Source organism: Pongo abelii, chromosome 20 (assembly GCF_028885655.2).
Source record: "Pongo abelii isolate AG06213 chromosome 20, NHGRI_mPonAbe1-v2.0_pri, whole genome shotgun sequence".
Taxonomy (NCBI): domain Eukaryota; kingdom Metazoa; phylum Chordata; class Mammalia; order Primates; family Hominidae; genus Pongo; species Pongo abelii.
In genome coordinates, this window is record NC_072005.2 from 6980215 (window position 1) to 7007988 (window position 27774).

Below are 27774 nucleotides of genomic sequence, written 5' to 3' on the forward strand. Positions count from 1 at the left end.
GTATTTTTGGTAGAGACAGGGTTTCACCACGTTGGCCAGGATGGTCTCTATTTCTTGACCTTGTGATCCTCCTGCCTCGGCCCCCAAAAGTGCTGGGATTACAGGCGTGAGCCACCGCACCTGGTCCATAAATGTTTTTCTTCAATCAGACAACAAAAGAGACATATAAATTTCCTCCCACTGATAACACCCTACTGATTTTAAAAGCACTCTAATAGTAGAGTGTTAAAATTATAGCTTGAAAATGTTTTTAAGGCTGAATAATATCGTTAATGGACCAGGCATGGTGGCTCACGCCTGTAATCCCAGCACTTTGGGAGACCAAGGTGGGCGGATCACCTGAGGTCAGGAGTTCAAGACCAGCCTGATCAACATGGTGAAACCCTGTCTTTACTAAAAATACAAAAATTAGTTGGGCGTGGTGGCGCAAGTCTGTAATCCCAGCTACTCGGGAGGCTGAGGCAGGAGAATCACGTGTACCTGGGAGGCGGAGATTGCAGTGAGCCGAGATCTTGCCACTGCACTCCAGCCTGGGTGTCAGAGTGAGATTCCATCTCAAAAAAATATATATATATACATATATATATAGAGAGAGAAATACAGAAATATATTTAAATATAAATATGTATTATATTTAGTTAATGGTTCATTTTCTTCCCAGAAGTTGATTTTAAAAATATTATTGATGAATTTGCTTCCATTAAAACCAGGAAAGAGCTGGGCATGGTGGTGTGCACCTGTATTCTCAGCTACTCAGGAGGCTGAGGTGGGAGAACGGTTTGAACCCAGGAGGTCAAGGCTGCAGTGAGCCAAGATCGCACCACTGCACTCTAGCCTGGGAGACGGAGCAAAAACGTGACTCCAAAAATAATAAAAAATAAAAAATCTTACAAAAATTTAAAAACAAACAGGAAATTAAAATTTTAATAATTTTGGTTTGGGGATACATAAAACATTTATACAATGTTTTAAATTCTGATACACTTTCCAATTTTTCAGTATTTTTTCAACTAATGTTCTGGGAGGATAAGCGTGTTGTACGTGGTCAATAAATATTTGAGTAAATGGATGTGTATTTTCTTGCACACCACAAATTATTCGGATTATAAGAGGGTAAACTTATTTCATGTTATATGTATGGGATTAGAGAACCACGCAGTTTTTACTGCGTCTCCTTTCTCCCCGTAGTGGAGACAAATGATACCACAGGGATAACAGAACGGCAAGTGGAGTTTGATGGTAGGAAGAAAAATCCCTGTTGTGGAGGTCACAGCTTTAACTACTTACCTTAAACACAGAGTTTTCTGGCCAGTCACGGTGGCTCACGCCTGTAATCCCAACACTTTAGGAGACCGAGGCGGGCGGATCACCTGAGGTCAAGAGTTTGAGGCCAGCCTAACCAAAATGGAGAATCCCCGTCTCTACTAAAAATACAGAATTAGCCAGGCATGGTGGCGCATGCCTGTAATCCCAGCTACCTGGGTGGCTGAAGCAGGAGAATCGCTTGAACCCGGGAGGCAAAGGCTGCAGTGAGCCAAGATTGTGCCACTGCACTCTAGCCTGGATGACAGAACCAGACTCTGTCAAAAAAAAAAAAAAAAAAAAAAAAAAGGAAACAGAGAGTTGGCTAAGGCGACTATATTTTATTTATTTATTCACCTTTTTCCAGTACAAGTTTAATATTCATTAGAGGAGTTTTTTTCTGGTGATGGGGGAGAATGGCGGCAAATAGGAGGATCTGCTGAAGGCAGGAGCTTCACTGTGATGATGGAGCCCCACATCTCGGGTTTCCTGCAGCCCAGGATCTGATAGCAGGCCATGGTATCATCATATATTTTTCCAACAAGGATAGGACATGGTCTGCCTCATCTCCCGGGGACACCACGAGCGCTTTCCAGACTCCGGGTGATCGGGGAGCAGCTCCCAGTATGGCCTTAGCTAGTGTCTCCTCCTGTCCCATGTTAACGCATGGGCGCCCCATGATGAGGGCTAGTGACGGCCTCTACCTGGAGGCAACCGCCAGAATTGTGTTTATGAGGCGTTCTAGTTCTATGGAAATAAGGAATGGATCGCCTGTCGCCATTCACACAGTATTAGTGTCGTCCTCAGCCCCACAAAAGTCTACCCAACAGATGGCAGTCCTCGGCCACCATGGTGTAGACAATGACTCCCAGGCTCCACACGCCCACCGGAGTCCATCGTACTTTTGTCCCAGGGAACAGTTCCGAGGCTGCGTAAGAGGAGCTCCCACTGAAGGGGCTCAGCTTTCAGCCTGCGGTGAATCTGGTATCAAAGCCAGAGTCTGTTGTTTCCATGTCGTGCTGAGCCTCCTCAGGGAAGTTCTCTGGCTTCAGATCCCTGTGGATAATTTCCTTCTGGAAGCCTCACTGCATGAAATATCCTATTCGCTGGAACTTGCCTCAGGCCTTTTCCCCCTTCAAGTAGGAGAATTCGAGGGTGAAGTCGGATAGCTCTCCCGAGCTGGCTTAATCCATGACTAGGAACAGCCTGTTCTCGGTGCCAGCCACTGAGTCTGATGATCTTCGGGTGATTAAGGGCTTTCATCATATGGACCCTGCAGTACAGATCCTGGGGGCTGCAGGAGCCCTGCTGCCCTGTTGGGGTGACCTCCACAGCCATCTTGGTCCCAGTGAGAATGTGCTGGGCCAGCTGCCTTGACCTCTGCAAAGCTGCCCTGGCTGATGACCTTGAGGAGCCTATGATCATCAGTAAGGGTCTCCTCGGAGGCAGAAGTGGTCCCAAAGCCCTGCAGGGTGGTGACCTCCCAGCTACACATCTCAGCTAGGAATGCCAACTGAGAATACTACCCCTACAAACTTTGCTAACGAGGAACACGAATAACACGGCTGGAGGTGTCTGCTGACATGTGAGGGTGGCCTCTGGTCACCTCCATGCCAGGGACAACGTTCGAGGCCAACTCTACTGTGGCTGCACCCAGGAACTGGATGATGTCATCAGGAATCACCTCTCCCGGCCTCTTGGCTCTGCTGACTTCCCTCTGAGTTGATGTCATTCTCAGGTGAGCTCTTCCTCCAAGGTGTCAAGATGGCACCCACAGCCCCAGCAGCCTAATGGAAATAGATCTTCTCCTCCCAGATGTTTCCAAGACAACGACCTGACCTTTGGCACTGAGTGTGTCACATGAGCAGGCCTTAGCCAATCACTGTGGACAAAGAAGATGGGATCAGCCCATTGGCCAGGTTGAGGTCATGTGGCCACTGTCTCCATGGAAACTTGGGGGCTGCTCAGCCGTTTTCAGTTGGGAGACACTGTTGTGGCTGAGAGAGCAGGTTCAGGATGGAAAGGTCACTATAACTGGATATGCAACTGCAAAAGAATGACTTTGGACACCTACCTCACAGGATATATAAAAAATGAATGAAACAACAGCTAACAAGGGGCCAGAAAGTGCTAGTCTCCTGGAGTGTATGATACACAAAAATCAGCTCAAAATCGATCAGTGTCATAAATGGAAAAGTTGAAACTAGAAAGCTATTAGAAGCAAACAAAGGGTAATTTTTTATGACCCCATCTAAGGTCATGAAAATCCATAGTGATTTTAGAGATGACACCAAATTACAAGCAAAAAAACAAAAGGTAGATACATTTCAGTTCACTATTTTGTACACTCTGTGAGTTTTAACAAATGTGTAATAACCTGTACCCATCATTACTGTGTCATACAGAATGGTTTCACTGCCCTGAAAATCCCCTATACTCCACGGCTTTAGATAGAGGTCTGGCGGTGTGAGCCTCGTCATTGATGTTTTGGGTGGTGGGGAATGTGTGATTTTGAGTTATTATCCTCTGCTTTAGGTCAGAAAAGAGAGGAATTCCCCACCTAGCCCCATGTTTTCATAAAACCGTAAATAATGAAGGAATCCAAGTTTGCAGGTGAAGAAATGAATCCTCAGGATATATTGATCCACGCGATTACCATAGTAAAAATAACTAAGAAGTAAGGAAGGAGATCACATTTTAGAACCCAACAATGCAGCTTGAATTCTGCACGGATCTTGAGCTACTCATTTGGACTTTCTGAATTCAGTGTGAATGTTACTTCGCAGGCAATGGGGGACGCATGCACTTGCCGGTGCTGGTGCACGCGGGATTGGCGTGCAGATGTGTGCGGGCCGCACAGGGGATGTTCTGCAGCTGCCCTGGGCCCTGGATGTGTGAGGCTGCCCCTCTGCCATGTTGAACTTTAAAGGGTGTGATGCCGGAACGTTGTTGGCTGAGTCCTGAGTGGCATGAGCCCTTCTGATCCTGTTACCTCACACCTTGCCTGGCATCATCCCAAATGGCGTTTGTGCAAGTGGCTTATTGACACGGGCTTGGGACCAAATCTACCCAAGAGGAGGGGGTCCCTGGGACCTTGCTATCTGTGGACTTGGATTAAATCATAGTGCCTGGGGGTGGAGAGGATGACCCTCAAATATGTTTTCCATCTCGTGTTTTTCTTCTAGATGCAGGACCCTAGATGAAGAGCCCCAGGGCATAGAGGATTCCAGATTCTTACAGGGGACTGGAGGAGGCTTGGCTGAAAGGAGTCAGGGCTGCCAGGGTGGGGGAGAGATTCGAGTAGTTTCTCCACTTCACAGCAATAAATCCCCCCCACCCCCACCCCACCACACACACACACACACACACACACACACACGCACACACATGATATATGCATACACCTGTCTGGTGCTGCAAGTTCCCCTTTTGCTCAGACTTAGGGTTTTGCAGACACTTCTAAGGAAACAAAGATGTTTCCTTTTATTTTTGTCTACTTGCTCCTGAAGCTTCCCCTCCATGTGTGCAATATGACTGATGCCAACTGCTTTCTTTCTTTCGGTTTTCTTTTCTTCTCTCTCTCTTTTTTTTTTTTTTTTTGAGACAGAATTTCACTCTTGTTGCCCAGGCTGGAGTGCAGTGGTGTGGTCTCGGCTCAGTGCCGCCTCTGCCTCCCGGGTTCAAGCGATTCTTCTGCCTCAGCCTCCTGAGTAGCTGGGATTACAGGTGCCCACCACCACACCAGGCTAATTTTTGTATTTTTAGTAGAGACGGGGTTTCACCATGTTGGCCAAGCTGGTCCCGAACTCCTGACCTCAGGTGATTGACCTGCCTCGGCCTCCCAAAGTGCTGGGAATACAGGCAGGAGCCACTGCGTCCAGCCTATTTTTTACATTTTAAATCAGGCAATTATAATATATCAAACATCTATATTCCAATCACCCAGAATGGAGAATTACTGAATTTGGTTATATTCACTTTGAGTCTTTTAAAAATAACATTTTACAAACAAGTAGTCTCCCGTCGGCTCCCCAGACAATCCAATTTCTCTCCTCCCTGTTTCCCAGAGCAGGCAAATATCATTATTTATTTGGCGTATATACTTCTATTCTGAATTTCATACACATACATTATATACATCCAAATACATATTAATAACATTTAAGCATGTATTAATATACAAAGCACATATATCCATTAACATTACCTAGCATTGTTTAGTGCATTTTCATTTTTACATATGTACAAAATACGTATGCTTATTATGTTTGATCCTATTTTTTGGTTAACTTGTTCTTTAAGGATGAATCCAGCTGGGCCCAAGACAGGCAGATCACTGAAGTCAGGAGTTCGAGACCAGTCTGGCCAACATGGTGAAACCCTGTCTCTACTAAAAATACAAAATTAGCTGGGCGTGGTGGTGGGCGCCTGTAATCTCAGCTACTCGGGAGGCTGAGGCAGGAGAATTGCTTGAACCCAGGAGGCAGAGGTTGCAGACAGCCAAGATGTGCCACTGTGCTCCACAGAGCAAGACCATGTAAAAAAAAACAAACAAAAAAACAAACAAACAAAAAAAACTTTTGATGCTGGGAATCTAATGCCCTATATTATAATTCATAGCCAAACACAGAGTAATTACTTGTTTGCACCCAGGGTTCTAACCACAGGAAGGGAATGGGGGAAGTGGGTTTTTGCAAGAACCTGCTTTGAGGTGCACGCCTCCACAGAGCTAAGCAATCTAGTCTGGGAGATAATACTCATACGTGTCCAGGAAATGAGGAACAACCAGATAGCACATAATTAAAACTCCACATTTTATGATGCAGATCATTTAAGAAATGTAAGAGGCTGGATGCAGTGGCTCATGCCTGTAATCCCAGCACTTTGGGAGGCTGAGGCGGGTGGATCAAGAGGTCAGGAGTTCAAGACCAGCCTGGCCAACATGGTGAAACCCCGCCTCTACTAAAAATATAAAAATTAGCCAGGCGTGGTGGCGGGCACCTGCAATCCCAGCTACTCTGGAGGCTGAGGCAGGGGAATCACTTGAACCCGGGACGCAGAGGTTGCTGTGAGCTGAGATCACGCCACTGCACTCCAGCCTGGGCAACAAGAGCGAAACCCCATCACACATAAAGAAAGAAAAGGAAGAAAGAAAAGAAAAGAAAAGAAAGATGGGATGAGTCACATTGCACACTTGGAGGAGAAGCTTCAGGAGCAAGAAGACAAAAATAAAAGGGAACATCTTTGTTTCCTTAGAAGTGTCTGCAAAACCCTAAGTCTGAGCAAAGGGGGAACTTGCAGCACCAGACAGGTGTATGCATATATCATGTGTGAGTATGTGTATGTGTGTGTGGCGGGGGGCCGTAATTATTGCTGTGAAATGGAGAAACTACTCAAATCTCTCCCCCACCCTCGCAGCCCTGACTCCTTTCAGCCGAGCCTCCCCTAGTCCCCTGTAAGAATCTGGAATCCTCTATGCCCTGGGGCTCTGCATCTAGGGTCCTGCATCTAGAAGAAAAACACGAGATGGAAAACATATTTGAGGGTCATCCTCTCCACCCCCAGGCACTATGATTTAATCCAAGTCCACAGATAGCAAGGCGCCAGGGACCCCCTCCTCTTGGGTGGATTTGGTCCCAAGCCCGTGTCAATAAGCCACTTGCACAAACGCCATTTGGGATGATGCCAGGCAAGGTGTGAGGTAACAGGATCAGAAGGGCTCATGCCACTCAGGACTCAGCCAACAACATTCCGGCATCACACCCTTTAAAGCTGAACATGGCAGGGGGGCAGCCTCACACACCCAGGGCCCAGGGCAGCTGCAGAACATCCCCTGTGCGGCCCGCACACATCTGCATGCCAATCCCGTGTGCACGAGCACCGGTAAGTGCATGCGTCCTCCATTGCCTGGGAAACAACATTCACACTGAATTCACAAAATCCAAATGAGTAGCTCAAGATCCACGCAGAATTCAAGCTGAATTGTTGGGTTCTAAAATGTGATCTCCTTCCTTATTTCTTAGTTATTTTTACTATGGTAATCCCACGGATCAATATATCCTGACGATTCATTTCTTCACCTGCAGTATTGGGTTTCTTCATTACTTATGGTTTTATGAAAACATGGGGCTAGGTGGGGAATTCCTCTCTTTTCTGACCTAAAGCAGAGGATAGTAACTGAAAAACACCTACATTCCCCACCACCTAAAACATCAATGACGAGGCTCACACCGCCAGGCCTCTATCTAAAGCCGTGGAGTACAGGGGATTTTCAGGGCAGTGAAACCATTCTGTATGATACAGTAATGATGGGTACAGGTTATTATACATTTGTTAAAACTCATAGAGTGTACAAAATAAAGAGTGAACTGAAATGTATCTGCTTTTTTTCTTGTACTTTTGGTGTCATCTCTAAAATCACTATGGGTTTTTATGACCTTAGATATGGATCACAAAAAATTACCCTTTGCTTCTAAAAGCTTTCTAGTTTCAAGGTTTATCTTTACGACACTGATCAATTTTGAGTTGATTTTTGTGTATCATACACTGCATTAGACTAGAACTTTCTGGCTCCTTGTTAACTGTTGTTTCATTCATTTTTCTATATCCTGTGAGGTAGGAGTCCAAAGTCATTCTGCAGTTGGATATCCAGTTGTAGTGACCTTTCGAGCCTGAACCTGCTCTCTCAGCCATCATAGCGTCTCCCAACTGAGAACAGCTGAGCAGCTCCCAAGTTTCCATGGAGACAGTGGCCACATGACCTCAACCTGGCCAATCAGCAGAGCCCATCCTCTTTGTCCACAGTGATTGGCTAAGGCCTGCTCATGTGACACACTCAGTGCCAAAGGTCAGGTCGTTGTCTTGGAAACATCTGGGAGGAGAAGATCTATTTCCATTAGGCTTCTGGGGCTGCGGGTGCCATCTTGTCACCTTGAAGGAAGAGCCCACCTGAGAATGACATCAACTCAGAGGGAAGTCAGCAGAGCCAAGAGGCCGGGAGAGGTGATTCCTGGTGACATCATCTGGCTCCTGGGTGCAGCCATGGTGGAGTTGGCCTCGAACATTGTCCCTGGCATGGAGGTGACCAGAGGCCGCCCTCACATGTCAGCAGACACCTCCAGCCATGTTATTCGTGTTCCTCATTAGCAAAGTTTGTAGGGATAGTATTCTCAGTTGGCATTCCTAGCTGAGATGTGTAGCTGGGAGGTCACCACCCTGCAGGGCTTTGGGACCACTTCTGCCTCCGAGGAGACCCTTACTGATGATCATAGGCTCCTCAAGGTCATCAGCCAGGGCAGCTTTGCAGAGGTCAAGGCAGCTGGCCCAGCACATTCTCACTGGGACCAAGATGGCTGTGGAGGTCACCCCAACAGGGCAGCAGGGCCTCTGCAGCCTCCAGCATCTGTACTGCAGGGTCCATATGATGAAAGCCCTTAATCACCCGAAGATCATCAGACTCACGTGGCTGGCACCGAGAACAGGCTGTTCCTAGTCATGGATTAAGCCAGCTCGAGAGAGCTATCCGACTTCACCCTCGAATTCTCCTACTTGAAGGGGGAAGAGGCCTGAGGCAAGTTCCAGCAAATAGGATATTCCATGCAGTGAGGCTTCCAGAAGGAAATTATCCACAGGGATCTGAAGCCAGAGAACTTCCCTGAGGAGGCTCAGCACGACATGGAAACAACAGACTCTGGCTTTGATACCAGATTCACCGCAGGCTGAAAGCTGAGCCCCTTCAGTGGGAGCTCCTCTTACGCAGCCTCGGAACTGTTCCCCGGGACAAAAGTACGATGGACTCCGGTGGGCGTGTGGAGCCTGGGAGTCACCTGTCTACACCATGGTGGCCGAGGACTGCCATCTGTTGGGCAGACTTTTGTGGGGCTGAGGACGACACTAATACTCTGTGAACGATGACAGGAGATTCCGTTTCTCATTTCCATAGAACTAGAACGCCTCATAAACACAATTCTGGCGGTTGCCTCCAGGTAGAGGCCGTCACTAGCCCTCATCATGGGGCGCCCATGCGTTAACATGGGACAGGAGGAGACACTAGCTAAGGCCATACTGGGAGCTGCTCCCCGATCACCCGGAGTCTGGAAAGCGCTCGTGGTGTCCCCGGGAGATGAGGCCAACCACGTCCCATCCTTGTAGGAACAAAAATGTAGGAACAAAAATTTTTAGTAGAGACGGGGTTTCTCCATGTTGGTCAGGCTGGTCTCGAACTCCTGTCGTCATGTGATCCACCTGCCTCGGCCTCCCAAAGTACTGGGATTACAGCCGTGAGCCACTGCGCCCGGCCCACAACATGGATTTTTCTTACTATAAACATCAAGCTACACTTGCCACAGTCTTTTACCGCTGTGGTCTGATTTGTCTCCACCAGAGGGAGAAAGGAGATTCAATAAAAACTGCATGGTTCTCGGCCGGGCATGGTGCCTCACGCCTGTAAACCCAGCACTTTGGGAGGCCGAGGCGGGTGGATCACATGACGACAGGAGTTCGAGACCAGACCAGCCTGGCCAACATGGTGAAACCCTGTCTCTACAACTACTGCTACTACTACTAATAATAATACAAAAATTAGCCAGATGTGGTGGTGTGCACCTGTGATCCCAGCTACTCGGGAGACAGGCAGGAGAATCACTTGAACCCGGGAGGCAGAGGTTACAGTGATCTGAAATCACACCATTACACTCCAGCCTTGGGCAACACTCCATCTCAGAAAGAAGAAAAAAAAAAAACCTGCATGGTTCTCTATTCCCATAAATATACTGCAAAATAACTTTGCCCTCTTATAATCTGAATGATTTATGACATCCAAAAAATACAGATTCATTCACTCAAGAAATATTTATTGACCACGTACAACATGCCGTTTCCCCAGAACATTAAGGCAGTTCAAAAAATATTGAAAAATGGAAAAGTAAGCATATTAGAACATAAAACATTATTTAAATATTTATCCCCAAACTATTAAAAATTTTAATTTCCTGTTCTCAAATGTTTGTAAAAACTTTTTTATTTTTTAGTATTTTTGGAGTCAAGATCTTGCTCTGTCACCCAGACTGGAGTGTAGTGGTACGATTATAGCTCACTGCAGCCTCGACCTCCTGGGCTCAAGCGATCCTCCCACCTCAGCCTCCGGAGTAGCTGGGATGCCAGCCAATCCACATACTGAATACCACTCTTTCAGGGCATGGGAAGTTTTCTGAGAAACAATTCCTTTTACACGACTGACAAAGGAGGAAATGATGTTTGTGTTTTGTGCTTCAGTTCCACATGTTGGTCAAAGAATGGATGATCTAAGATAGTGTTACTCACTCATCCTGTGGTTGGAAGTTGGCAACCAGAGTGGTGAATTGTAGACTGCCAAGCCTTGTTTCTCTCCCACGTGGCCTCTCACACTCCAGCAGGCCAGCACTTTTTGACATCCAGTTAATTGTTGTTTCATTAAGTTTCGTATACCACATGAGGTAGGGGTCTAACTTCATTCTTTTTCATTTGGATATCCAGTTGTAAGAGCACCATTTGTTAAAAATATTGTTTTTTCACTTTGGGCGGCTGAGGCTGGTGGATCACTTGAGGTCAGGAGTTCAAGACCAGCCTGGTCAACATGGTGAAACCCCTTCTGTACTAAAAATACAAAAATTAGCCAGCATGGTGGCATGCCCCTGTAATCCCAGCTACTCGGGATGCTAAGGCACATGAATCACTTGAACCCAAGAGGCGGAGGTTGCAGTGAGCTGAGATTGTGCCACTGCTCTCCAGCCTGGGTGACAGAGTGAGACTCCATCTTTTCCCCATTGAATGGTCTTCGTGCCCTTGTCAAAAACCAGTTAGCTATAGATATGGGTTTATTTCTGGACTCTCAATTCTACCCCATTGTTCTATGACCTTATCCTTATTTCAATATCACACCTATGATTACAGAATTTCTGTATTAAGTTTCGTAATTGGAAAATATGGGCTTTCCAACTTTGTTTTTCTTTGACAAGGTTGTTTCAAACCTTGAAATTCTACATATTAATAAATTATAGGATAGTTTCTCCATTTCTGCAAAAAGGGCCACTGGGATTTTGATAAGGATTTCATTGAATCTATACATTGCTTTGGATTGTGTTGTAATCTTAATTATTCTAAGTCCTCTGATCCATGGATATGGGATGTCTTTTCATATATTTAAGCTTTCTTCATTACTTTCAGCAATGTTTTCTAGTTTTTAGTACAAATCTCTCACCTTTTAAGTTAAATTCATACCTAGGTGTTCTACTCTTTTGGATGTTACTATAAATAAAATTATTTCCTTAATTTTCTCTTTGGAGAATTCGTTTGAAGTATATAGAAACACAACTGAGTTTTGCATATTGATCTTGTACCCTGGAGCCTTAAAAATTTGCTCTAATCATTTTTTGTGGATTCTCTGAGATTGCCTGTGTATTGGATCTTGTCATCTGGGAATCAGGATAATTTTACTTCTTCCTTTCCAATTTGAATGCCTTTTATTTGCTTTTCTTGCCTAATTTTTCGAGCTAAAACTTTCAGAACAATGTTTAATAACGAAGTGAAAATGGGCTCCTTGTCTTTGTACTGGACTTAGAGGTGAAGCAGCCAGTCTTTTGCTATCAATTATGATGTTAGCTGTGGTTTCTCATTTATGTCCTCTATCATGTTAAGGAAGTTCCCTCTTATTATTTCTGAATGTGTTTTTATGAAAAAGTATTGGATTTCATCAAATAAACTGCTGCATTTTTTTAAATCATGATTTTTTCTTCCTTTTATTTTTATTTTATTTATTTATTTATTTATTTATTTATTTATTTATCTTCGAGATGGAGTCTCGCTCTCTCACCAGGCTGGAGTGCAATGCAGTGGCACGATCTCGGCTCACTGCAACCTCCGCCTCCCAGATTGAAGCAATTCTCCTGCCTCAGCCTCCCGAGTAGCTGGGACTATAGGCGAGCACCACCATGCCTAGCTAATTTTTGTACTTTCAGTAGAGACGGGGTTTCACCATGTTGGCCAGAATGGTCTCGATCTCTTGACCTAATGATCTGCCCGCCTCGGCCTCCCAAAGTGCTGGGATTACAGGCATGAGCCACCGCCTTCTTCCTTTTATTAATGTGGTAGATTACATTGATTGATTTAACTAAGTTGAATGTCGTTTGCTTTCCTGGGGTATTTTCTATTTGGACATGGTATATAATTTTTCAAATATGCTATTAGATTTGATTTGCTAGTATTTTATTGGAGATTTTTAATCTGTTATCTTAAAGGTATTGGTCTATAGTTTTCTTGTTATGTCTTTGTCTGGTGTATTACCAGTGAAATGCTGGCCTCATAGAATAAGTTACAGTGTGTTCCCTCCTTTTCTATTTTTTGGGGGATTTTAAAGGTTTGATCAGATTCACTAGTGAAGCCCTCTAATTGTGACCTTTTCTTTGTAGGACTGTTTTTTTTGCTAATTCAACCTTTTTTCATATTATAGATCTATTCAAACTTTGTATTTTTTCTTGAATTTGCTTTGTTTTTTATTTTTGTTTTTGTTTTGAGACAAGGTCTCACTCTGTGGCCCAGGCTGGAGTGCAATACTGCGATCTTGGCTCACTGCAACCTCTGCCTCCTCCGTTCAAGCGATGCTCGTGCCTCAGCCACCGAGTAGCTGGGGTTACAGGTGTGCACCACCACACCTGTCTATTTTTTGTATTTTTAGTAGAGATGGGGTTTCACCATGTTGCCAGGCTGGTCTCGAACTACTGGCCTCATGTGATCTGCCCACCTCAGCCTACCAAAGTGCTGGGATTACAGTCATGAGCCATCACACCCGGCCTTCTTGGATCTGTTTTAATAATTTGTGCATTTTAAGGAATTTGCTCATCTACATTACAGAATTTATTCATGTATACTTCATTATATTCTCCTTTTTTATTTCTGCAAGGTCAGTAATAGTGTCCCCATGTTCATCTCTAATTTATTTATTTGCATTTGCCCTCTGTCATCGAGGACAGCCTACTTAAAGGTTTGTCAGTTTGCCAGTCTTGAAGAACCAACTTGTGGTTTCGCTGATTTTCTCTGTGGTTTTTATATTCTGTATTTCATGTATATTCATTCTAATCTTTATTTCTTTCTCTCTGCCTGCTTTTAATTTACTTTGCTATTCTTTTTGTAGTTCCTTGAGATTAACAGTTAGATTATTAATTTGATAACTTCTTTCTTTTTTGAAGAAACCTGTTAAAGGTTTAAATTTGCGAGCAATGTTTCTACAGAATCTCACAGACGTTGATATGTTGTGTTTCCAATTTCATTTCTCTCAAGGTATTTTCTAATTTCACTTGTGCCTTCTTTTTTGTTTTGTTTTGTTTTTTTCAGATGGAGTCTCACTCTGTTGCCCAGGCTGTGGAGTGCAGTGACGCGATCTCGGCTCACTGCAACCTCTACCTCCTGGGTTCACGCCATTCTCCTGCCTCAGCCCACCCCCGCCCCAAGTAGCTGGGATTATAGGCACAGGCCACCAAGCCCGGCTAATTTTTGTACTTTTAGTAGAGATCGGGTTTCACCATGTTGGCCAGGCTGGTGTTGAACTCCTGACCTCAGGTGGTCCACCCGCCTCGGCCTCCCAAGGTGCTGGGATTACAGGCGTGAGCCACCGCGCCCAGCCGTGCATTCTTCTTTAAACCATTGGTTGTTTATGAGCCTGCTATTTAATTTCCACATATCTGAATTCTCCAGCATTCTTTGTATTGTGAATTTCTAGCTTCTTTCTAGAGCAATCTTAGAAGATACTTTGTATAGTTTCCGTTTTTTTTTAATTTGCTGTGACCTGTCCCGTGGCCTAACATATAGTCTATCCTGGAGAATGTTCCATTGCACTTGAGAGGGGTGACCACTCCGCTGTTGTTAAATGCAGTGCTCTACGTAGGCTTTGCATCCAAGTTGGTCTATGGTTTATTCAAATCCCCCATTTCATGATTAATCCGCTGTCTATTGGGTCTATGCATTATTGCAAGAGCAATATTGATGTCTCCAGCTCTTGTAAAACCATCTATTTTCTGCCTTAAATTTTGTTCATCTTCTTATATTTCTGGGCTCGGTGGTTTCATGAGTACATTGTCATAGTTTTGTTTCTTCTTACTGAATTGACACTTTTATCAGCATATACAGTTGAACCTTGAACATCTTGGGGGTCCGGGCACTGACCCCACACCACCAGCAGTTGAAAATCCACATATAGGCCGGGCGCGGTGGCTCACGCCTGTAATCCCAGCACTTTGGGAGGCCGAGGTGGGCAGGTCACCTGAGGTCAGGAGTTCGAGACCAGACTGGCCAACATGGCAAAACACTGTCTCTATTAAAAATACAAAAATTGGCTAGGCGTGGTGGTGGGCGCTTGTAGTCCCAGCTACTTGGGAGGCTGAGGCAGGAGAATCGCTTGAACCCAGGAGGCGGAGGTTGAAGTGAGTTAAGATTGTGCCATTGCACTCCAGCCTGGTGACAGAGCAAGACTCTCTCTCTCAAAAAATAAATAAATAAATAATAAAAGAAAGTAAAAAAAATGGAAAAATGTTACTACAAACACTAAATGATCCTTCAGCATAGAATAATTTAATTACTTCTTGGTTGAAACATTATCTTTTGTAAAAACAACAAAAAATTACCTTTTGTATACAATGTTCAACGTTTGAGTAATGAGTACCCTAGAAACCCACTCCATACCATTAAGCAAAATATATTAATAAAATCAACAAATACATGTACCCCTGAATCTAAAAACTAAAAATGAAAATGTAATTTCAAAATAAAACTCTAATGTTAAAATCAGTGTACTTTATTAAATTATGTAATGTAATCATATCACTTAAAAAGTATATAATTTAATTTTTTTTTTAGAATTTCGTTTAAAATTAAATTAGAATTTAGTAGAAAAACTAATTAAAATCAGGCCAGGCACAGTAGCTCACACCTGTAATCCCAGCACTTTGGGAGGCCAAAGCAGGCGGATCACCTGAGGTCAGGAGTTTGAGACCAGCCTGATCAACATGGTGAAACCCCCATCTCTACCAAAAATACAAAATTAGCCAGGCGTGGTGGTGCATGCCTGTAATCCCAGCTACTCCGGAGGCTGAGGCAGGAGAATCGCTTGAACCCGGGAGGCAGGGGTTGTGGTGAGCTGAGATCACGCCATTGCACTCTAGCCTGGGCAACAAGAGGGAAACTCCGTCTCAAAAAAAAAGAAAAGAAAAACTAATAAAAATAATGTTAAACAGACATTGAGGTGTACAATGACATATAAAGGTCTCCTTCTTTGCCTTACGAAACCCAATTTCTCACCACAAAACCATCCACTCCTTACACTTGTTGCCTTTCAAATGCGTTTAATAAAGAACAGGTGGGGAAGTACAAAGTGTGACAATTCATAGCAGAAAAGAGGACGGGCATTAAAAGATAGGGATTCAAAACCCAGGACTGTCCCCGCTGACTCACCCCCCAACTCCGGGGCCACACCCCACAGCTTCTCAGCACCCCCTCCTCCTGCACTTCATCCACCTGTCAGCATTTTTGCCTGCCTGGCCAGCCTGTCTGCCTGCAAGGCCTTGGCCAGTCTCTCCCTGGCTTTCTTCACCCTCCTGGCCTGTCTCCGGATGTCTGTAGGAGTCACCAATTGGCCAGAGAGGGGCGGTGAGAGCTGACAACCCACTCCTGGGGTTGGCCCCCCTGCCACAGCTGGAAACTGCCCAGGGGTGGGCTCGGGCCGGCTGTGCACACGCTCTGCACCAGCTCTGTCCAGAGATGCACCGGCCATCCCCAGTGCAAGGATATTTAAGACGCTCTCCAAATGCAGTGGACTTGAACCTTCTCCTTGGCTGCTGCAGGGCTGCAGGGCCTGCACTCTCCGGTAGGCGCAGAGTTGCTGTGGCTTCTCCAGGTGCTCTTCCCCTTTTCTGTGTCTGACCTGGTTGTCAGGATGAGAGCTGATCTTTGTCACCGGCCTCTGGAAGATGCAGCTGGTGAGTCTCATGGGGAGAGCGGACCTCGCAGCTCGTCTCCGATGGGCCTTGGCCATGTGGATTTCTCGTTTCTTCTGTAAAGCCCAGGGCATCATGTTTCTTTTGAGCTTCCCCTTTCAAAAGAAAAGAAAATGTGAGATTTCACCCAAATGGAGACAGGAGAAGATCAGCTCTGGGGGGCTTCTCTCAGCTCAGTGGAATCTTCCCACCAGTCTCTCTTTCTGGGGAAATGTGTCTCAAATGGCAGCGTACATCATCAGGGTTTGTTAAACTCAGATCTCTGGACCTGAACCCAAGTCAGTCTGGGGTGGACTCTGGGCTCTGCATTTCTCCGTGTGATGCTGATGCTGCTGGCAGAGACTCCAGGCATTGACACTGGGTCCTGGGACCTCATCGGGCTCATGCGAGTCAAGGACTAAATGCTCAAGGTCATGACCCAGGGCCAGTTCCAGACCTTGTCCCTCCTCATCCTCCTCAGAGGACACCCCTCTCTTCTCTTCCCTGCCACTGTCAGCTACACACATGCTGGTGCCTCCTAACCCATCCCCAACAGGACACCGGGATCCCAGACTTCCCTGTTAACCAAGACCTCACATTTCTCTGTATTTCTTTCTGCTGTGCTTCAGGACACAACATCATTTTCATAGCTCCTTGACTCTGGTCTCCAAAGAAATGGTGCACTCGCCAACCCTCACATACTCACTGCCACACCCAGATCCCACCTTCACCTGAACGCCTCCTGCTCATGGAGAAAAACCTCAGAAACGCCATGTCGCTTTCTGTTTCTAATAAGCTCAATTAACTAGAGTTATACCATGAGAGAATCTTTGGATGAGATGACATACTGAGAAAGATGATTAAGTGCCTCCTAAGATTTGACATCCTTTCTTGCTCTAACTCAATTGGAAGACTCTAGTCTCATAAAGCGGTTTCAAATACAGACTTTATCAGTGCACTTTCTATTTTAAAGCCTTCATTTCTGTCCTTCTCATTTCATTTCTGTTGTCCTGCGTTAAGATTAATACTACCCCTTACACTACCCAAGGTGTTCCCCTTTGGAGGGAAAAGTATTTAGTCTCCTTAGTTACAGGGCACTTATGATGTGCCAAGCTGTGCAGTAGAACCCCTGATCCAGAAGTAAACTTCAGAAATCACCGCTCTGTTGATTTTCATCTTGGTGAGAAGGAAGACACAATAAACACACTAAAAACAAATTTCCGATAGGGTATCAGATATAATTAAGTTCCATGATGAAGAAGAAGGGAGAGACAGAGAGGGATGGAGGGAGAGAAACAGAGAAACAGAAAAGAAAGAAATTCACTACAATGAATCGTGACAGTGAGTTTAGGGAGGGAGTAACCGATCATTATATTGAACCAGAGAACTAAATTTTTTTTAAAGGGACCAAGCAATTTCTGGTTCAAGAACTTTCCAGAGAGGGAGGCAATTTGAAGACTGCAGGGCCAAATAATACCTCTTTTCCTTCTTAGTGATGTTGTTGGACTTTTAAAAAATTGGGGCTATTATCCCCAGATAGCTCCATGGCCAAAAAATTAGAATACCTGGAATATTACTCAACAAATATTAACACCTAGGGTATAAGTTTCCACGAGATAGCATCTAGTTTTGAGAATGACTTGCTAATAACTGTAAAGATGTTTTACAGAAAGAAAAAGGAATACAAATGGACATTATTTCGGTCAATAGTCAATAAGGATCCCATACTCACCAGAATAAGCGGGCTTGGAAAAGAGGTGAACGCAGGCTCTCCCATAGCTGTAGAGTTCCTCCTGCTGACCCCACTCCTGACATGCAGACAGCCCTTGGCTTGCCGGAAAATGCAGTGGCTTCTGCATCTGGCTCCTCTTTTATAGAGGAAGGGAGTGATAATGCAATCAGTGGATAATCCACAGGGACACCCTGTCTCCGCCCATTGGATTTGAAGCATTTCTAAATCTTTATACAGAAACCAACATGGTGTTACCAACACTGAGTGTTAGTAGAAAAAGAATTTAATCCATGTGTGTGGCGGGGTGGTATTTACAGTTAATATCAGCATTTTAGATATGTTTCCTTTTCCTCCCATTCTTTCAAACATCTTTGAAAGCATTCTACGGAAAGAAGAATGGAATTGTCGGCCGGGTGCGGTGGCTCACTCCTGTAATCCCAGCCCTTTGAGAGGCCGAGGCGGGCGGATCACCTGAGGTCAGGAGTTCGAGAGCAGCCTCAACATGGAGAAACCCCGTCTCTACTAAAAATACAAAATTATCTGGGCATGATGGTGCACGCCTGTAATCCCAGCTACTCGGGAGGCTGAGGCAGGAGAATGGTGTGAACCCGGGAGGCAAAGGTTGCAGTGAGCTGAGATTGAACCACTACACTCCAGCCTGGGCGACAGAGTGAGACTCCATCTCAAAAAAAAAGAGAGAACAAACAAAAAGAAAAACACCTAATAAATAAACATACCTAATAAAAAAGAAATACAATCTCAGCAGCCTGGGTCTATGAAGTGACTACTGAGTTTTTTCTTATTATTTTTCACGATCTTTTCATTGTATAAATCTTCCTGGTTTGATCTTTGAAGAGGCAGACAGATGCTGGCTATTTTGCCAATTTGGACCTGGGGCTAGGAAGTTTGAGACACAATTAGCTTACGTATTTAATCACATTGTGGAAATTTCAATGTGCCGATGCCTCCCCTGCAAACTCCAACATACAGATACAAGATACTGTACTCTAGCCTGGGCGACAGAGTGAGACTCCATCTAAAAAAAAAAAAGAAAGATCTCCTATTAATGAAAATGCAGCGAGAAATGGGTGTTAGAAAATCATATTGGAAAAGATATTTGCATGATGTGCATCCAGTAAAGTACATCAAGCCAGAATACAGAATAGAAAGATGTCCATCGAATGAAAAAAATACGAAAAATTTACGTGCAAAATGGGTGAAAAACTTCAGTAGGCACTTCTGAAGAGAGAATAAATAAGTGGTCAATACAATCCTGAACACATGTCCAAATTCTGTTTAGCTTCAGATAAACGCCGGTGAAAAATCACTATGAGATACTCGTATACACTTCTGTTTGGCTAAAATGAAAAAATAGCAATGCCAAGTGCAGACAAGGCTATGGAGCAATCATACCATTCACGTGTAGCCAGTGAGAGTTTAAATGGGAAGAAATGTACTTTATTTGTATCCCAACCCGAACGTACATTGGAATCTCCTGGAGAGTTTGAAAAACTAATGGTAGCACCCACCCCTATACATTTTTATTCCACTGATGTTGGATGCAGCCTGGGCTATAGGAATTTTACAATCCTCCAAAGGCCAAAACGACAGCCAAGGATGACACACCACTTCCCTGGTTGGTTTGGAGTCTGTGGTTTTGAACCTTGGTTTGCAGAAAACACACCTGGGAGTGTTTTCACACCTGGGCGCCTTCCAGACCAGTGTCTCAGGATGCCTATGGGAGGGGCCAGGAAATCAGAAATCATTTATTTATTTATTTATTTATTTATTTATTTATTTATTTAGAGAGCGTCTCCCTCTGTTTCCCAGGCTGGAGTGCAGTGGCATGCTCTCAGGTCACTGCAAGCTCTGCCTCCCGGGTTTAAGCGATTCTCCTGCCTCAGCCTCCCGAGTAGCTGGGACTACAGGCAAGTGCCACCACGCCCAGCTAATTTTTGTACTTTTAGTAGAGACGGGGTTTCACCCTGTTGGCCAGAATGGTCTCGATCTCTTGACCTCATGATATGCCTGCCTTGGCCTCCCAAAGTGCTGGGATTACAGGCCTCAGCCACCACACCCGGCCTTCTTCCTTTTATTAGTGTGGTAGATTACATTGATTGATTTAACTAAGTTGAATGTCCTTTGCTTTCCTGGGGTATTTTCTATTTGGACATGGTAGATAATTTTTCAAATATGCTATTAGATTTGATTTGCTAGTATTTTATTGGAGATTTTTAATCTGTTATCTTAAAGGTATTGGTCTATAGTTTTCTTGTTATGTCTTTGTCTGGTGTGTTACCAGTGAAATGCTGGCCTCATAGAATAAGTTACAGTGTGTTCCCTCCTTTTCTATTTTTGGGGGGATTTTAAAGGTTTGATCAGATTCACTAGTGAAGCCATCTAATTGTGAGCTTTTCTTTGTAGGACTGTTTTTTTTTGCTAATTCAACCTTTTTTCATATTATAGATCTGTTCAAACTTTGTATTTTTTCTTGAATTTGCTTTGTTTTTTACTTTTGTTTTTGTTTTGAGACAAGGTCTCACTCTGTGGCCCAGGCTGGAGTGCAATAGTGCGATCTTGGCTCACTGCAACCTCTGCCTCCTCCGTTCAAGCGATTCTCGTGCCTCAGCCACCGAGTAGCTGGGGTTACCGGTGTGCACCACCACGCCTGTCTATTTTTTGTATTTTTAGTAGAGATGGGGTTTCACCATGTTGCCAGGCTGGTCTCGAACTACTGGCCTCATGTGATCTGCCCACCTCAGCCGACCAAAGTGCTGGGATTACAGTCATGAGCCATCACACTCAGCCTTCTTGGATCTGTTTTAATAATTTGTGCATTTTAAGGAATTTGCTCATCTACATTACAGAATTTATTCATGTATACTTCATTATATTCTCCTTTTTTATTTCTGCAAGGTCAGTAATAGTGTCCCCATGTTCATCTCTAATTTATTTATTTGCATTTGCCCTCTGTCATCGAGGACAGCCTACTTAAAGGTTTGTCAGTTTGCCAATCTTGAAGAACCAACTTGTGGTTTCGCTGATTTTCTCTGTGGTTTTTATATTCTGTATTTCATGTATATTCATTCTAATCTTTATTTCTTTCTCTCTGCCTGCTTTTAATTTACTTTGCTATTCTTTTTGTGGTTCCTTGAGATTAAAAGTTAGATTATTAATTTGATAACTTCTTTCTTTTTTGAAGAAACCTGTTAAAGGTTTAAATTTGCGAGCAATGTTTCTACAGAATCTCACAGACGTTGATATGTTGTGTTTCCAATTTCATTTCTCTCAAGGTATTTTCTAATTTCACTTGTGCCTTCTTTTTTGTTTTGTTTTGTTTTTTTCAGATGGAGTCTCACTCTGTTGCCCAGGCTGTGGAGTGCAGTGGCGCGATCTCGGCTCACTGCAACCTCTACCTCCTGGGTTCACGCCATTCTCCTGCCTCAGCCCACCCCCGCCCCAAGTAGCTGGGATTATAGGCACAGGCCACCACGCCCGGCTAATTTTTGTACTTTTAGTAGAGATCGGGTTTCACCATGTTGGCCAGGCTGGTGTTGAACTCCTGACCTCAGGTGGTCCACCCGCCTCGGCCGCCCAAGTGCTGGGATTACAGGCGTGAGCCACCGCGCCCAGCCGTGCATTCTTCTTTAAACCATTGGTTGTTTATGAGCCTGCTATTTAATTTCCACATATCTGAATTTTCCAGCATTCTTTGTATTGTGAATTTCTAGCTTCTTTCTAGAGCAATCTTAGAAGATGCTTTGTATACTTTCCGTTTTTTTTTAATTTGCTGTGACCTGTCCCGTGGCCTAACATATAGTCTATCCTGGAGAATGTTCCATTGCACTTGAGAGGGGTGACCACTCCGCTGTTGTCAAATGAAGTGCTCTACGTAGGCTTTGCATCCAAGTTGGTCTATGGTTTATTCAAATCCCCCATTTCATGATTAATCCGCTGTCTATTGGGTCTATGCATTATTGCAAGAGCAATATTGATGTCTCCAGCTCTTGTAAAACCATCTATTTTCCGCCTTAAATTTTGTTCATCTTCTTATATTTCTGGGCTCCGTGGTTTCATGAGTACATTGTCATAGTTTTGTTTCTTCTTACTGAATTGACACTTTTATCAGCATATACAGTTGAACCTTGAACATCTTGGGGGTCCGGACATTGACCCCACACCACCAGCAGTTGAAAATCCACATATAGGCCGGGCGCGGTGGCTCACGCCTGTAATCCCAGCACTTTGGGAGGCCGAGGTGGGCAGGTCACCTGAGGTCAGGAGTTCGAGACCAGACTGGCCAACATGGCAAAACACTGTCTCTATTAAAAATACAAAAATTGGCTAGGCATGGTGGTGGGCGCTTGTAGTCCCAGCTACTTGGGAGGCTGAGGCAGGAGAATCACTTGAACCCAGGAGGCGGAGGTTGAAGTGAGCTGAGATCGTGTCATTGCACTCCAGCCTGGTGACAGAGCAAGACTCTCTCTCTCAAAAAATAAATAAATAAATAAATAAATAATAAAAGAAAGTAAAAAAAATGGAAAAATGTTACTACAAACACTAAATGATCCTTCAGCATAGAATAATTTAATTACTTCTTGGTTGAAACATTATCTTTTGTAAAAACAACAAAAAATTACCTTTTGTATACAGTGTTCACCGTTTGAGTAATGAGTACCCTAGAAACCCACTCCATACCACTAAGCAAAATATATTAATAAAATCAACAAATACATGTACCCCTGAATCTAAAAAATATAAATGAAAATGTAATTTCAAAATAAAACTCTAATGTTAAAATCAGTGTACTTTATTAAATTATGTAATGTAATCATATCACTTAAAAAGTATATAATTTAATTTTATTTTTTAGAATTTCATTTAAAATTAAATTAGAATTTAGTAGAAAAACTAATTAAAATCAGGCCAGGCACAGTGGCTCACACCTGTAATCCCAGCACTTTGGGAGGCCAAAGCAGGCGGATCACCTGAGGTCAGGAGTTTGAGACCAGCCTGACCAACATGGTGAAACCCCCATCTCTACCAAAAATACAAAATTAGCCAGGCGTGGTGGTGCATGCCTGTAATCCCAGCTACTCGGGAGGCTGAGGCAGGAGAATCGCTTGAACACGGGAGGCAGGGGTTACGGTGAGCTGAGATCACGCCATTGCACTCCAGCCTGGGCAACAAGAGGGAATCTCCATCTCAAAAAAAAAAAAAAAAACAGAAAAGAAAAGAAAAACTAATAAAAATAATGGTAAACAGACATTGAGGTGTACAATGACATATAAAGGTCTCCTTCTTTGCCTTACGAAACCCAATTTCTCACCACAAAACCATCCACTCCTTACACTTGTTGCCTTTCAAATGCGTTTAATAAAGAACAGGTGGGGAAGTACAAAGTGTGACAATTCATAGCAGAAAAGAGGACGGGCATTAAAAGATAGGGATTCAAAACCCAGGACTGTCCCCGCTGACTCACCCCCCAACTCCGGGGCCACACCCCACAGCTTCTCAGCACCCCCTCCTCCTGCACTTCATCCACCTGTCAGCATTTTTGCCTGCCTGGCCAGCCTGTCTGCCTGCAAGGCCTTGGCCAGTCTCTCCCTGGCTTTCTTCACCCTCCTGGCCTGTCTCCGGATATCTGTAGGAGTCACCAACTGGCCAGAGAGGGGCGGTGAGAGCTGACAACCCACTCCTGGGGTTGGCCCCCCTGCCACAGCTGGAAACTGCCCAGGGGTGGGCTCGGGCCGGCTGTGCACACGCTCAGCACCAGCTCTGTCCAGAGATGCACCGGCCATCCCCAGTGCAAGGATATTTAAGACGCTCTCCAAATGCAGTGGACTTGAACCTTCTCCTTGGCTGCTGCAGGGCTGCAGGGCCTGCAGTCTCCGGTAGGCGCAGAGTTGCTGCGGCTTCTCCAGGTGCTCCTCCCCTTTTCTGTGTCTGACCTGGTTGTCAGCATGAGAGCTGATCTTTGTCACCGGCCTCTGGAAGATGCAGCTGGTGAGTCTCATGGGGAGAGCAGACCTCGCAGCTCGTCTCCGATGGGCCTTGGCCATGTGGATTTCTCGTTTCTTCTGTAAAGCCCAGGGCATCATGTTTCTTTTGAGCTTCCCCTTTCAAAAGAAAAGAAAATGTGAGATTTCACCCAAATGGAGACAGGAGAAGATCAGCTCTGGGGGGCTTCTCTCAGCTCGGTGGAATCTTCCCACCAGCCTCTCTTTCTGGGGAAATGTGTCTCAAATGGCAGTGTACATCATCAGGGTTTGTTAAACTCAGATCTCTGGACCTGAACCCAAGTCAGTCTGGGGTGGACTCTGGACTCTGCATTTCTCCGTGTGATGCTGCTGCTGCTGGCAGAGACTCCAGGCATTGACACTGGGTCCTGGGACCTCATCGGGCTCATGCGAGTCAAGGACTAAATGCTCAAGGTCATGACCCAGGGCCAGTTCCAGACCTTGTCCCTCCTCAACCTCCTCAGAGGACACCCCTCTCTTCTCTTCCCTGCCACTGTCAGCTACACACATGCTGGTGCCTCCTAACCCATCCCCAACAAGACACCGGGATCCCAGACTTCCCTGTTAACCAAGACCTCACATTTCTCTGTATTTCTTTCTGCTGTGCTTCAGGACACAACATCATTTTCATAGCTCCTTGACTCTGGTCTCCAAAGAAATGGTGCACTCGCCAACCCTCACATACTCACTGCCACACCCAGATCCCACCTTCACCTGAACGCCTCCTGCTCATGGAGAAAAACCTCAGAAACGCCATGTCGCTTTCTGTTTCTAATAAGCTCAATTAACTAGAGTTATACCATGAGAGAATCTTTGGATGACATACTGAGAAAGACGATTAAGTGCCTCCGAAGATTTGACATCCTTTCTTGCTCTAAGTCAATTGGAAGACTCTAGTCTCATAAAGCGGTTTCAAATACAGACTTTATCAGGGCACTTTCTATTTTAAAGCCTTCATTTCTGTCCTTCTCATTTCATTTCTGTTGTCCTGCATTAAGATTAAAAGAACCCTTACACTACCCAAGGTGTTCCCATTTGGAGGGAAAAGTATTTAGTCTCCTTAGTTACAGGGCACTTATGATGTGCCAAGCTGTGCAGTAGAACCCCTGATCCAGAAGTAAACTTCAGAAATCACCGCTCTGTTGATTTTCATCTTGGTGAGAAGGAAGACATAATAAACACACTAAAAACAAATTTCCGATAGGGTATCAGATAGAATTAAGTTCCATGATGAAGAAGAAGGGAGAGACAGAGAGGGATGGAGGGAGAGAAACAGAGAAACAGAAAAGAAAGAAATTCACTACAATGAATCGTGACAGTGAGTTTAGGGAGGGACTAACCGATCATTATATTGAACCAGAGAACTAAATTTTTTTAAAAGGGACCAAGCAATTTCTAGTTCAAGAACTTTCCAGAGAGGGAGACAATTTGAAGACTGCAAGGCCAAATAATACCTGTTTTCCTTCTTAGTGATGTTGTTGGACTTTTAAAAAATCGGGGCTATTATCCCCAGATAGCTCCATGGCCAGAAAATTAGAATACCTGGAATATTACTCAACAAATATTAACACCTAGGGTATAAGTTTCCACGAGATAGCATCTAGTTTTGAGAATGACTTGCTAATAACTGTAAAGATGTTTTACAGAAAGAAAAAGGAATACAAATGGACATTATTTCGGTCAATAGTCAATAAGGATCCCATACTCACCAGAATAAGCGGGCTTGGAAAAGAGGTGAACGCAGGCTCTCCCATAGCTGTAGAGTTCCTCCTGCTGACCCCGCTCCTGAGATGCAGACAGCCCTTGGCTTGGCGGAAAATGCAGTGGCTTCTGCATCTGGCTCCTCTTTTATAGAGGAAGGGAGTGATAATGCAATCAGTGGATAATCCATAGGAAACACCCTGTCTCTGCCCATTGGATTTGAAGCATTTCTAAATCTTTATACAGAAACCAACATGGTGTTACCAACACTGAGTGCTAGTAGAAAAAGAATTTAATCCGTGTGTGTGGCGGGGTGGTATTTACAGTTAATATCAGCATTTTAGATATGTTTCCTTTTCCTCCCATTCTTTCAAACATCTTTGAAAGCATTCTACGGAAAGAAGAATGGAATTGTCGGCCGGGTGCGGTGGCTCACTCCTGTAATCCCAGCCCTTTGAGAGGCCGAGGCGGGCGGATCACCTGAGGTCAGGAGTTCGAGAGCAGCCTCAACATGGAGAAACCCCGTCTCTACTAAAAATACAAAATTATCTGGGCATGATGGTGCATGCCTGTAATCCCAGCTACTCGGGAGGCTGAGGCAGGAGAATGGTGTGAACCCGGGAGGCAAAGGTTGCAGTGAGCTGAGATTGAACCACTACACTCCAGCCTGGGCGACAGAGTGAGACTCCGTCTCAAAAAAAAAGAGAGAACAAACAAAAAGAAAAATACCTAATAAATAAACAGACCTAATAAAAAAGAAATACAGTCTCAGCAGCCTGGGTCTATGCAGTGACTACTCAGTTTTTTCTTATTACTTTTCACGATCTTTTCATTGTATAAATCTTCCTGGTTTGATCTTTGAAGAGGCAGACAGATGCTGGCTATTTTGCCAATTTGGACCTGGGGCTAGGAAGTTTAAGACACAATTAGCTTACATATTTAATCACATTGTGGCAATTTCAATGTACCGATGCCTCCCCTGCAAACTCCACTATAAAGATACACTATACTGCACTCTAGCCTGGGCGACAGAGTGAGACTCCATCTAAAAAAAAAAAAAAAGAAAGATCTCCTATTAATGAAAATGCAGCGAGAAATGGGTGTTAGAAAATCATATTGGAAAAGATATTTGCATGATGTGCATCCAGTAAAGTACATCAAGCCAGAATACAGAATAGAAAGATGTCCATCGAATGAAAAAAAATACGAAAAATTTACGTGCAAAATGGGTGAAAAACTTCAGTAGGCACTACTGAAGAGAGAATAAATAAATGGACAATACAATCCTGAACACATGTCCAAATTCTGTTTAGCTTCAGATAAACGCCGGTGAAAAATCACTATGAGATACTCGTATACACTTCTGTTTGGCTAAAATGAAAAAATAGCAATGCCAAGTGCAGACAAGGCTATGGAGCAATCATACCATTCACGTGTAGCCAGTGAGAGTTTAAATGGGAAGAAATGTACTTTATTTGTATTCCAACCTGAATGTACATTGGAATCTCCTGGAGAGTTTGAAAAACTAATGGTAGCACCCACCCCTATACATTTTTATTCCACTGATGTTGGATGCAGCCTGGGCTATAGGAATTTTACAATCCCCCAAAGGCCAAAAGGACAGCCAAGGATGACACACCACTTCCCTGGTTGGTTTGGAGTCTGTGGTTTTGAACCTTGGTTTGCAGAAAACACACCTGGGAGTGTTTTCACACCTGGGCGCCTTCCAGACCAGTGTCTCAGGATGCCTATGGGAGGGGCCACGAAATCAGAAATCATTTATTTATTTATTTATTTATTTATTTATTTAGAGAGAGTCTCCCTCTGTTTCCCAGGCTGGAGTGCAGTGGCATGCTCTCAGGTCACTGCAAGCTCTGCCTCCCGGGTTTAAGCAATTCTGCTGCCTCAGCCTCCCGAGTAGCTGGGACTACAGACAAGTGCCACCACGCCCAGCTAATTTTTGTACTTTTAGTAGAGACGGGGTTTCACCCTATTGGCCAGAATGGTCTCGATCTCTTGA

At 44.4% G+C, this 27774-nt stretch overlaps 2 protein-coding genes across 2 annotated transcripts; both read right to left on the bottom strand.

The window, feature by feature from the left end:
* Window positions 1-15835: 15835 nt before the first annotated feature.
* Window positions 15836-18078, bottom strand: LOC134760624 (putative methyl-CpG-binding domain protein 3-like 5). Its single transcript, XM_063719284.1, has 2 exons — window positions 18034-18078; window positions 15836-16417 (listed from the first exon to the last, which is right to left on the bottom strand). Exons 1-2 carry the CDS (start codon window positions 18076-18078, stop codon window positions 15836-15838), a joined length of 627 nt encoding a protein of 208 aa, XP_063575354.1.
* Window positions 18079-23228: 5150 nt separating this feature from the next.
* On the bottom strand, window positions 23229-25841 carry LOC134760743 (putative methyl-CpG-binding domain protein 3-like 5). Its single transcript, XM_063720383.1, has 2 exons — window positions 25763-25841; window positions 23229-24152 (listed from the first exon to the last, which is right to left on the bottom strand). Exons 1-2 carry the CDS (start codon window positions 25805-25807, stop codon window positions 23571-23573), a joined length of 627 nt encoding a protein of 208 aa, XP_063576453.1. The 5' UTR covers window positions 25808-25841; the 3' UTR covers window positions 23229-23570.
* Window positions 25842-27774: the final 1933 nt, after the last annotated feature.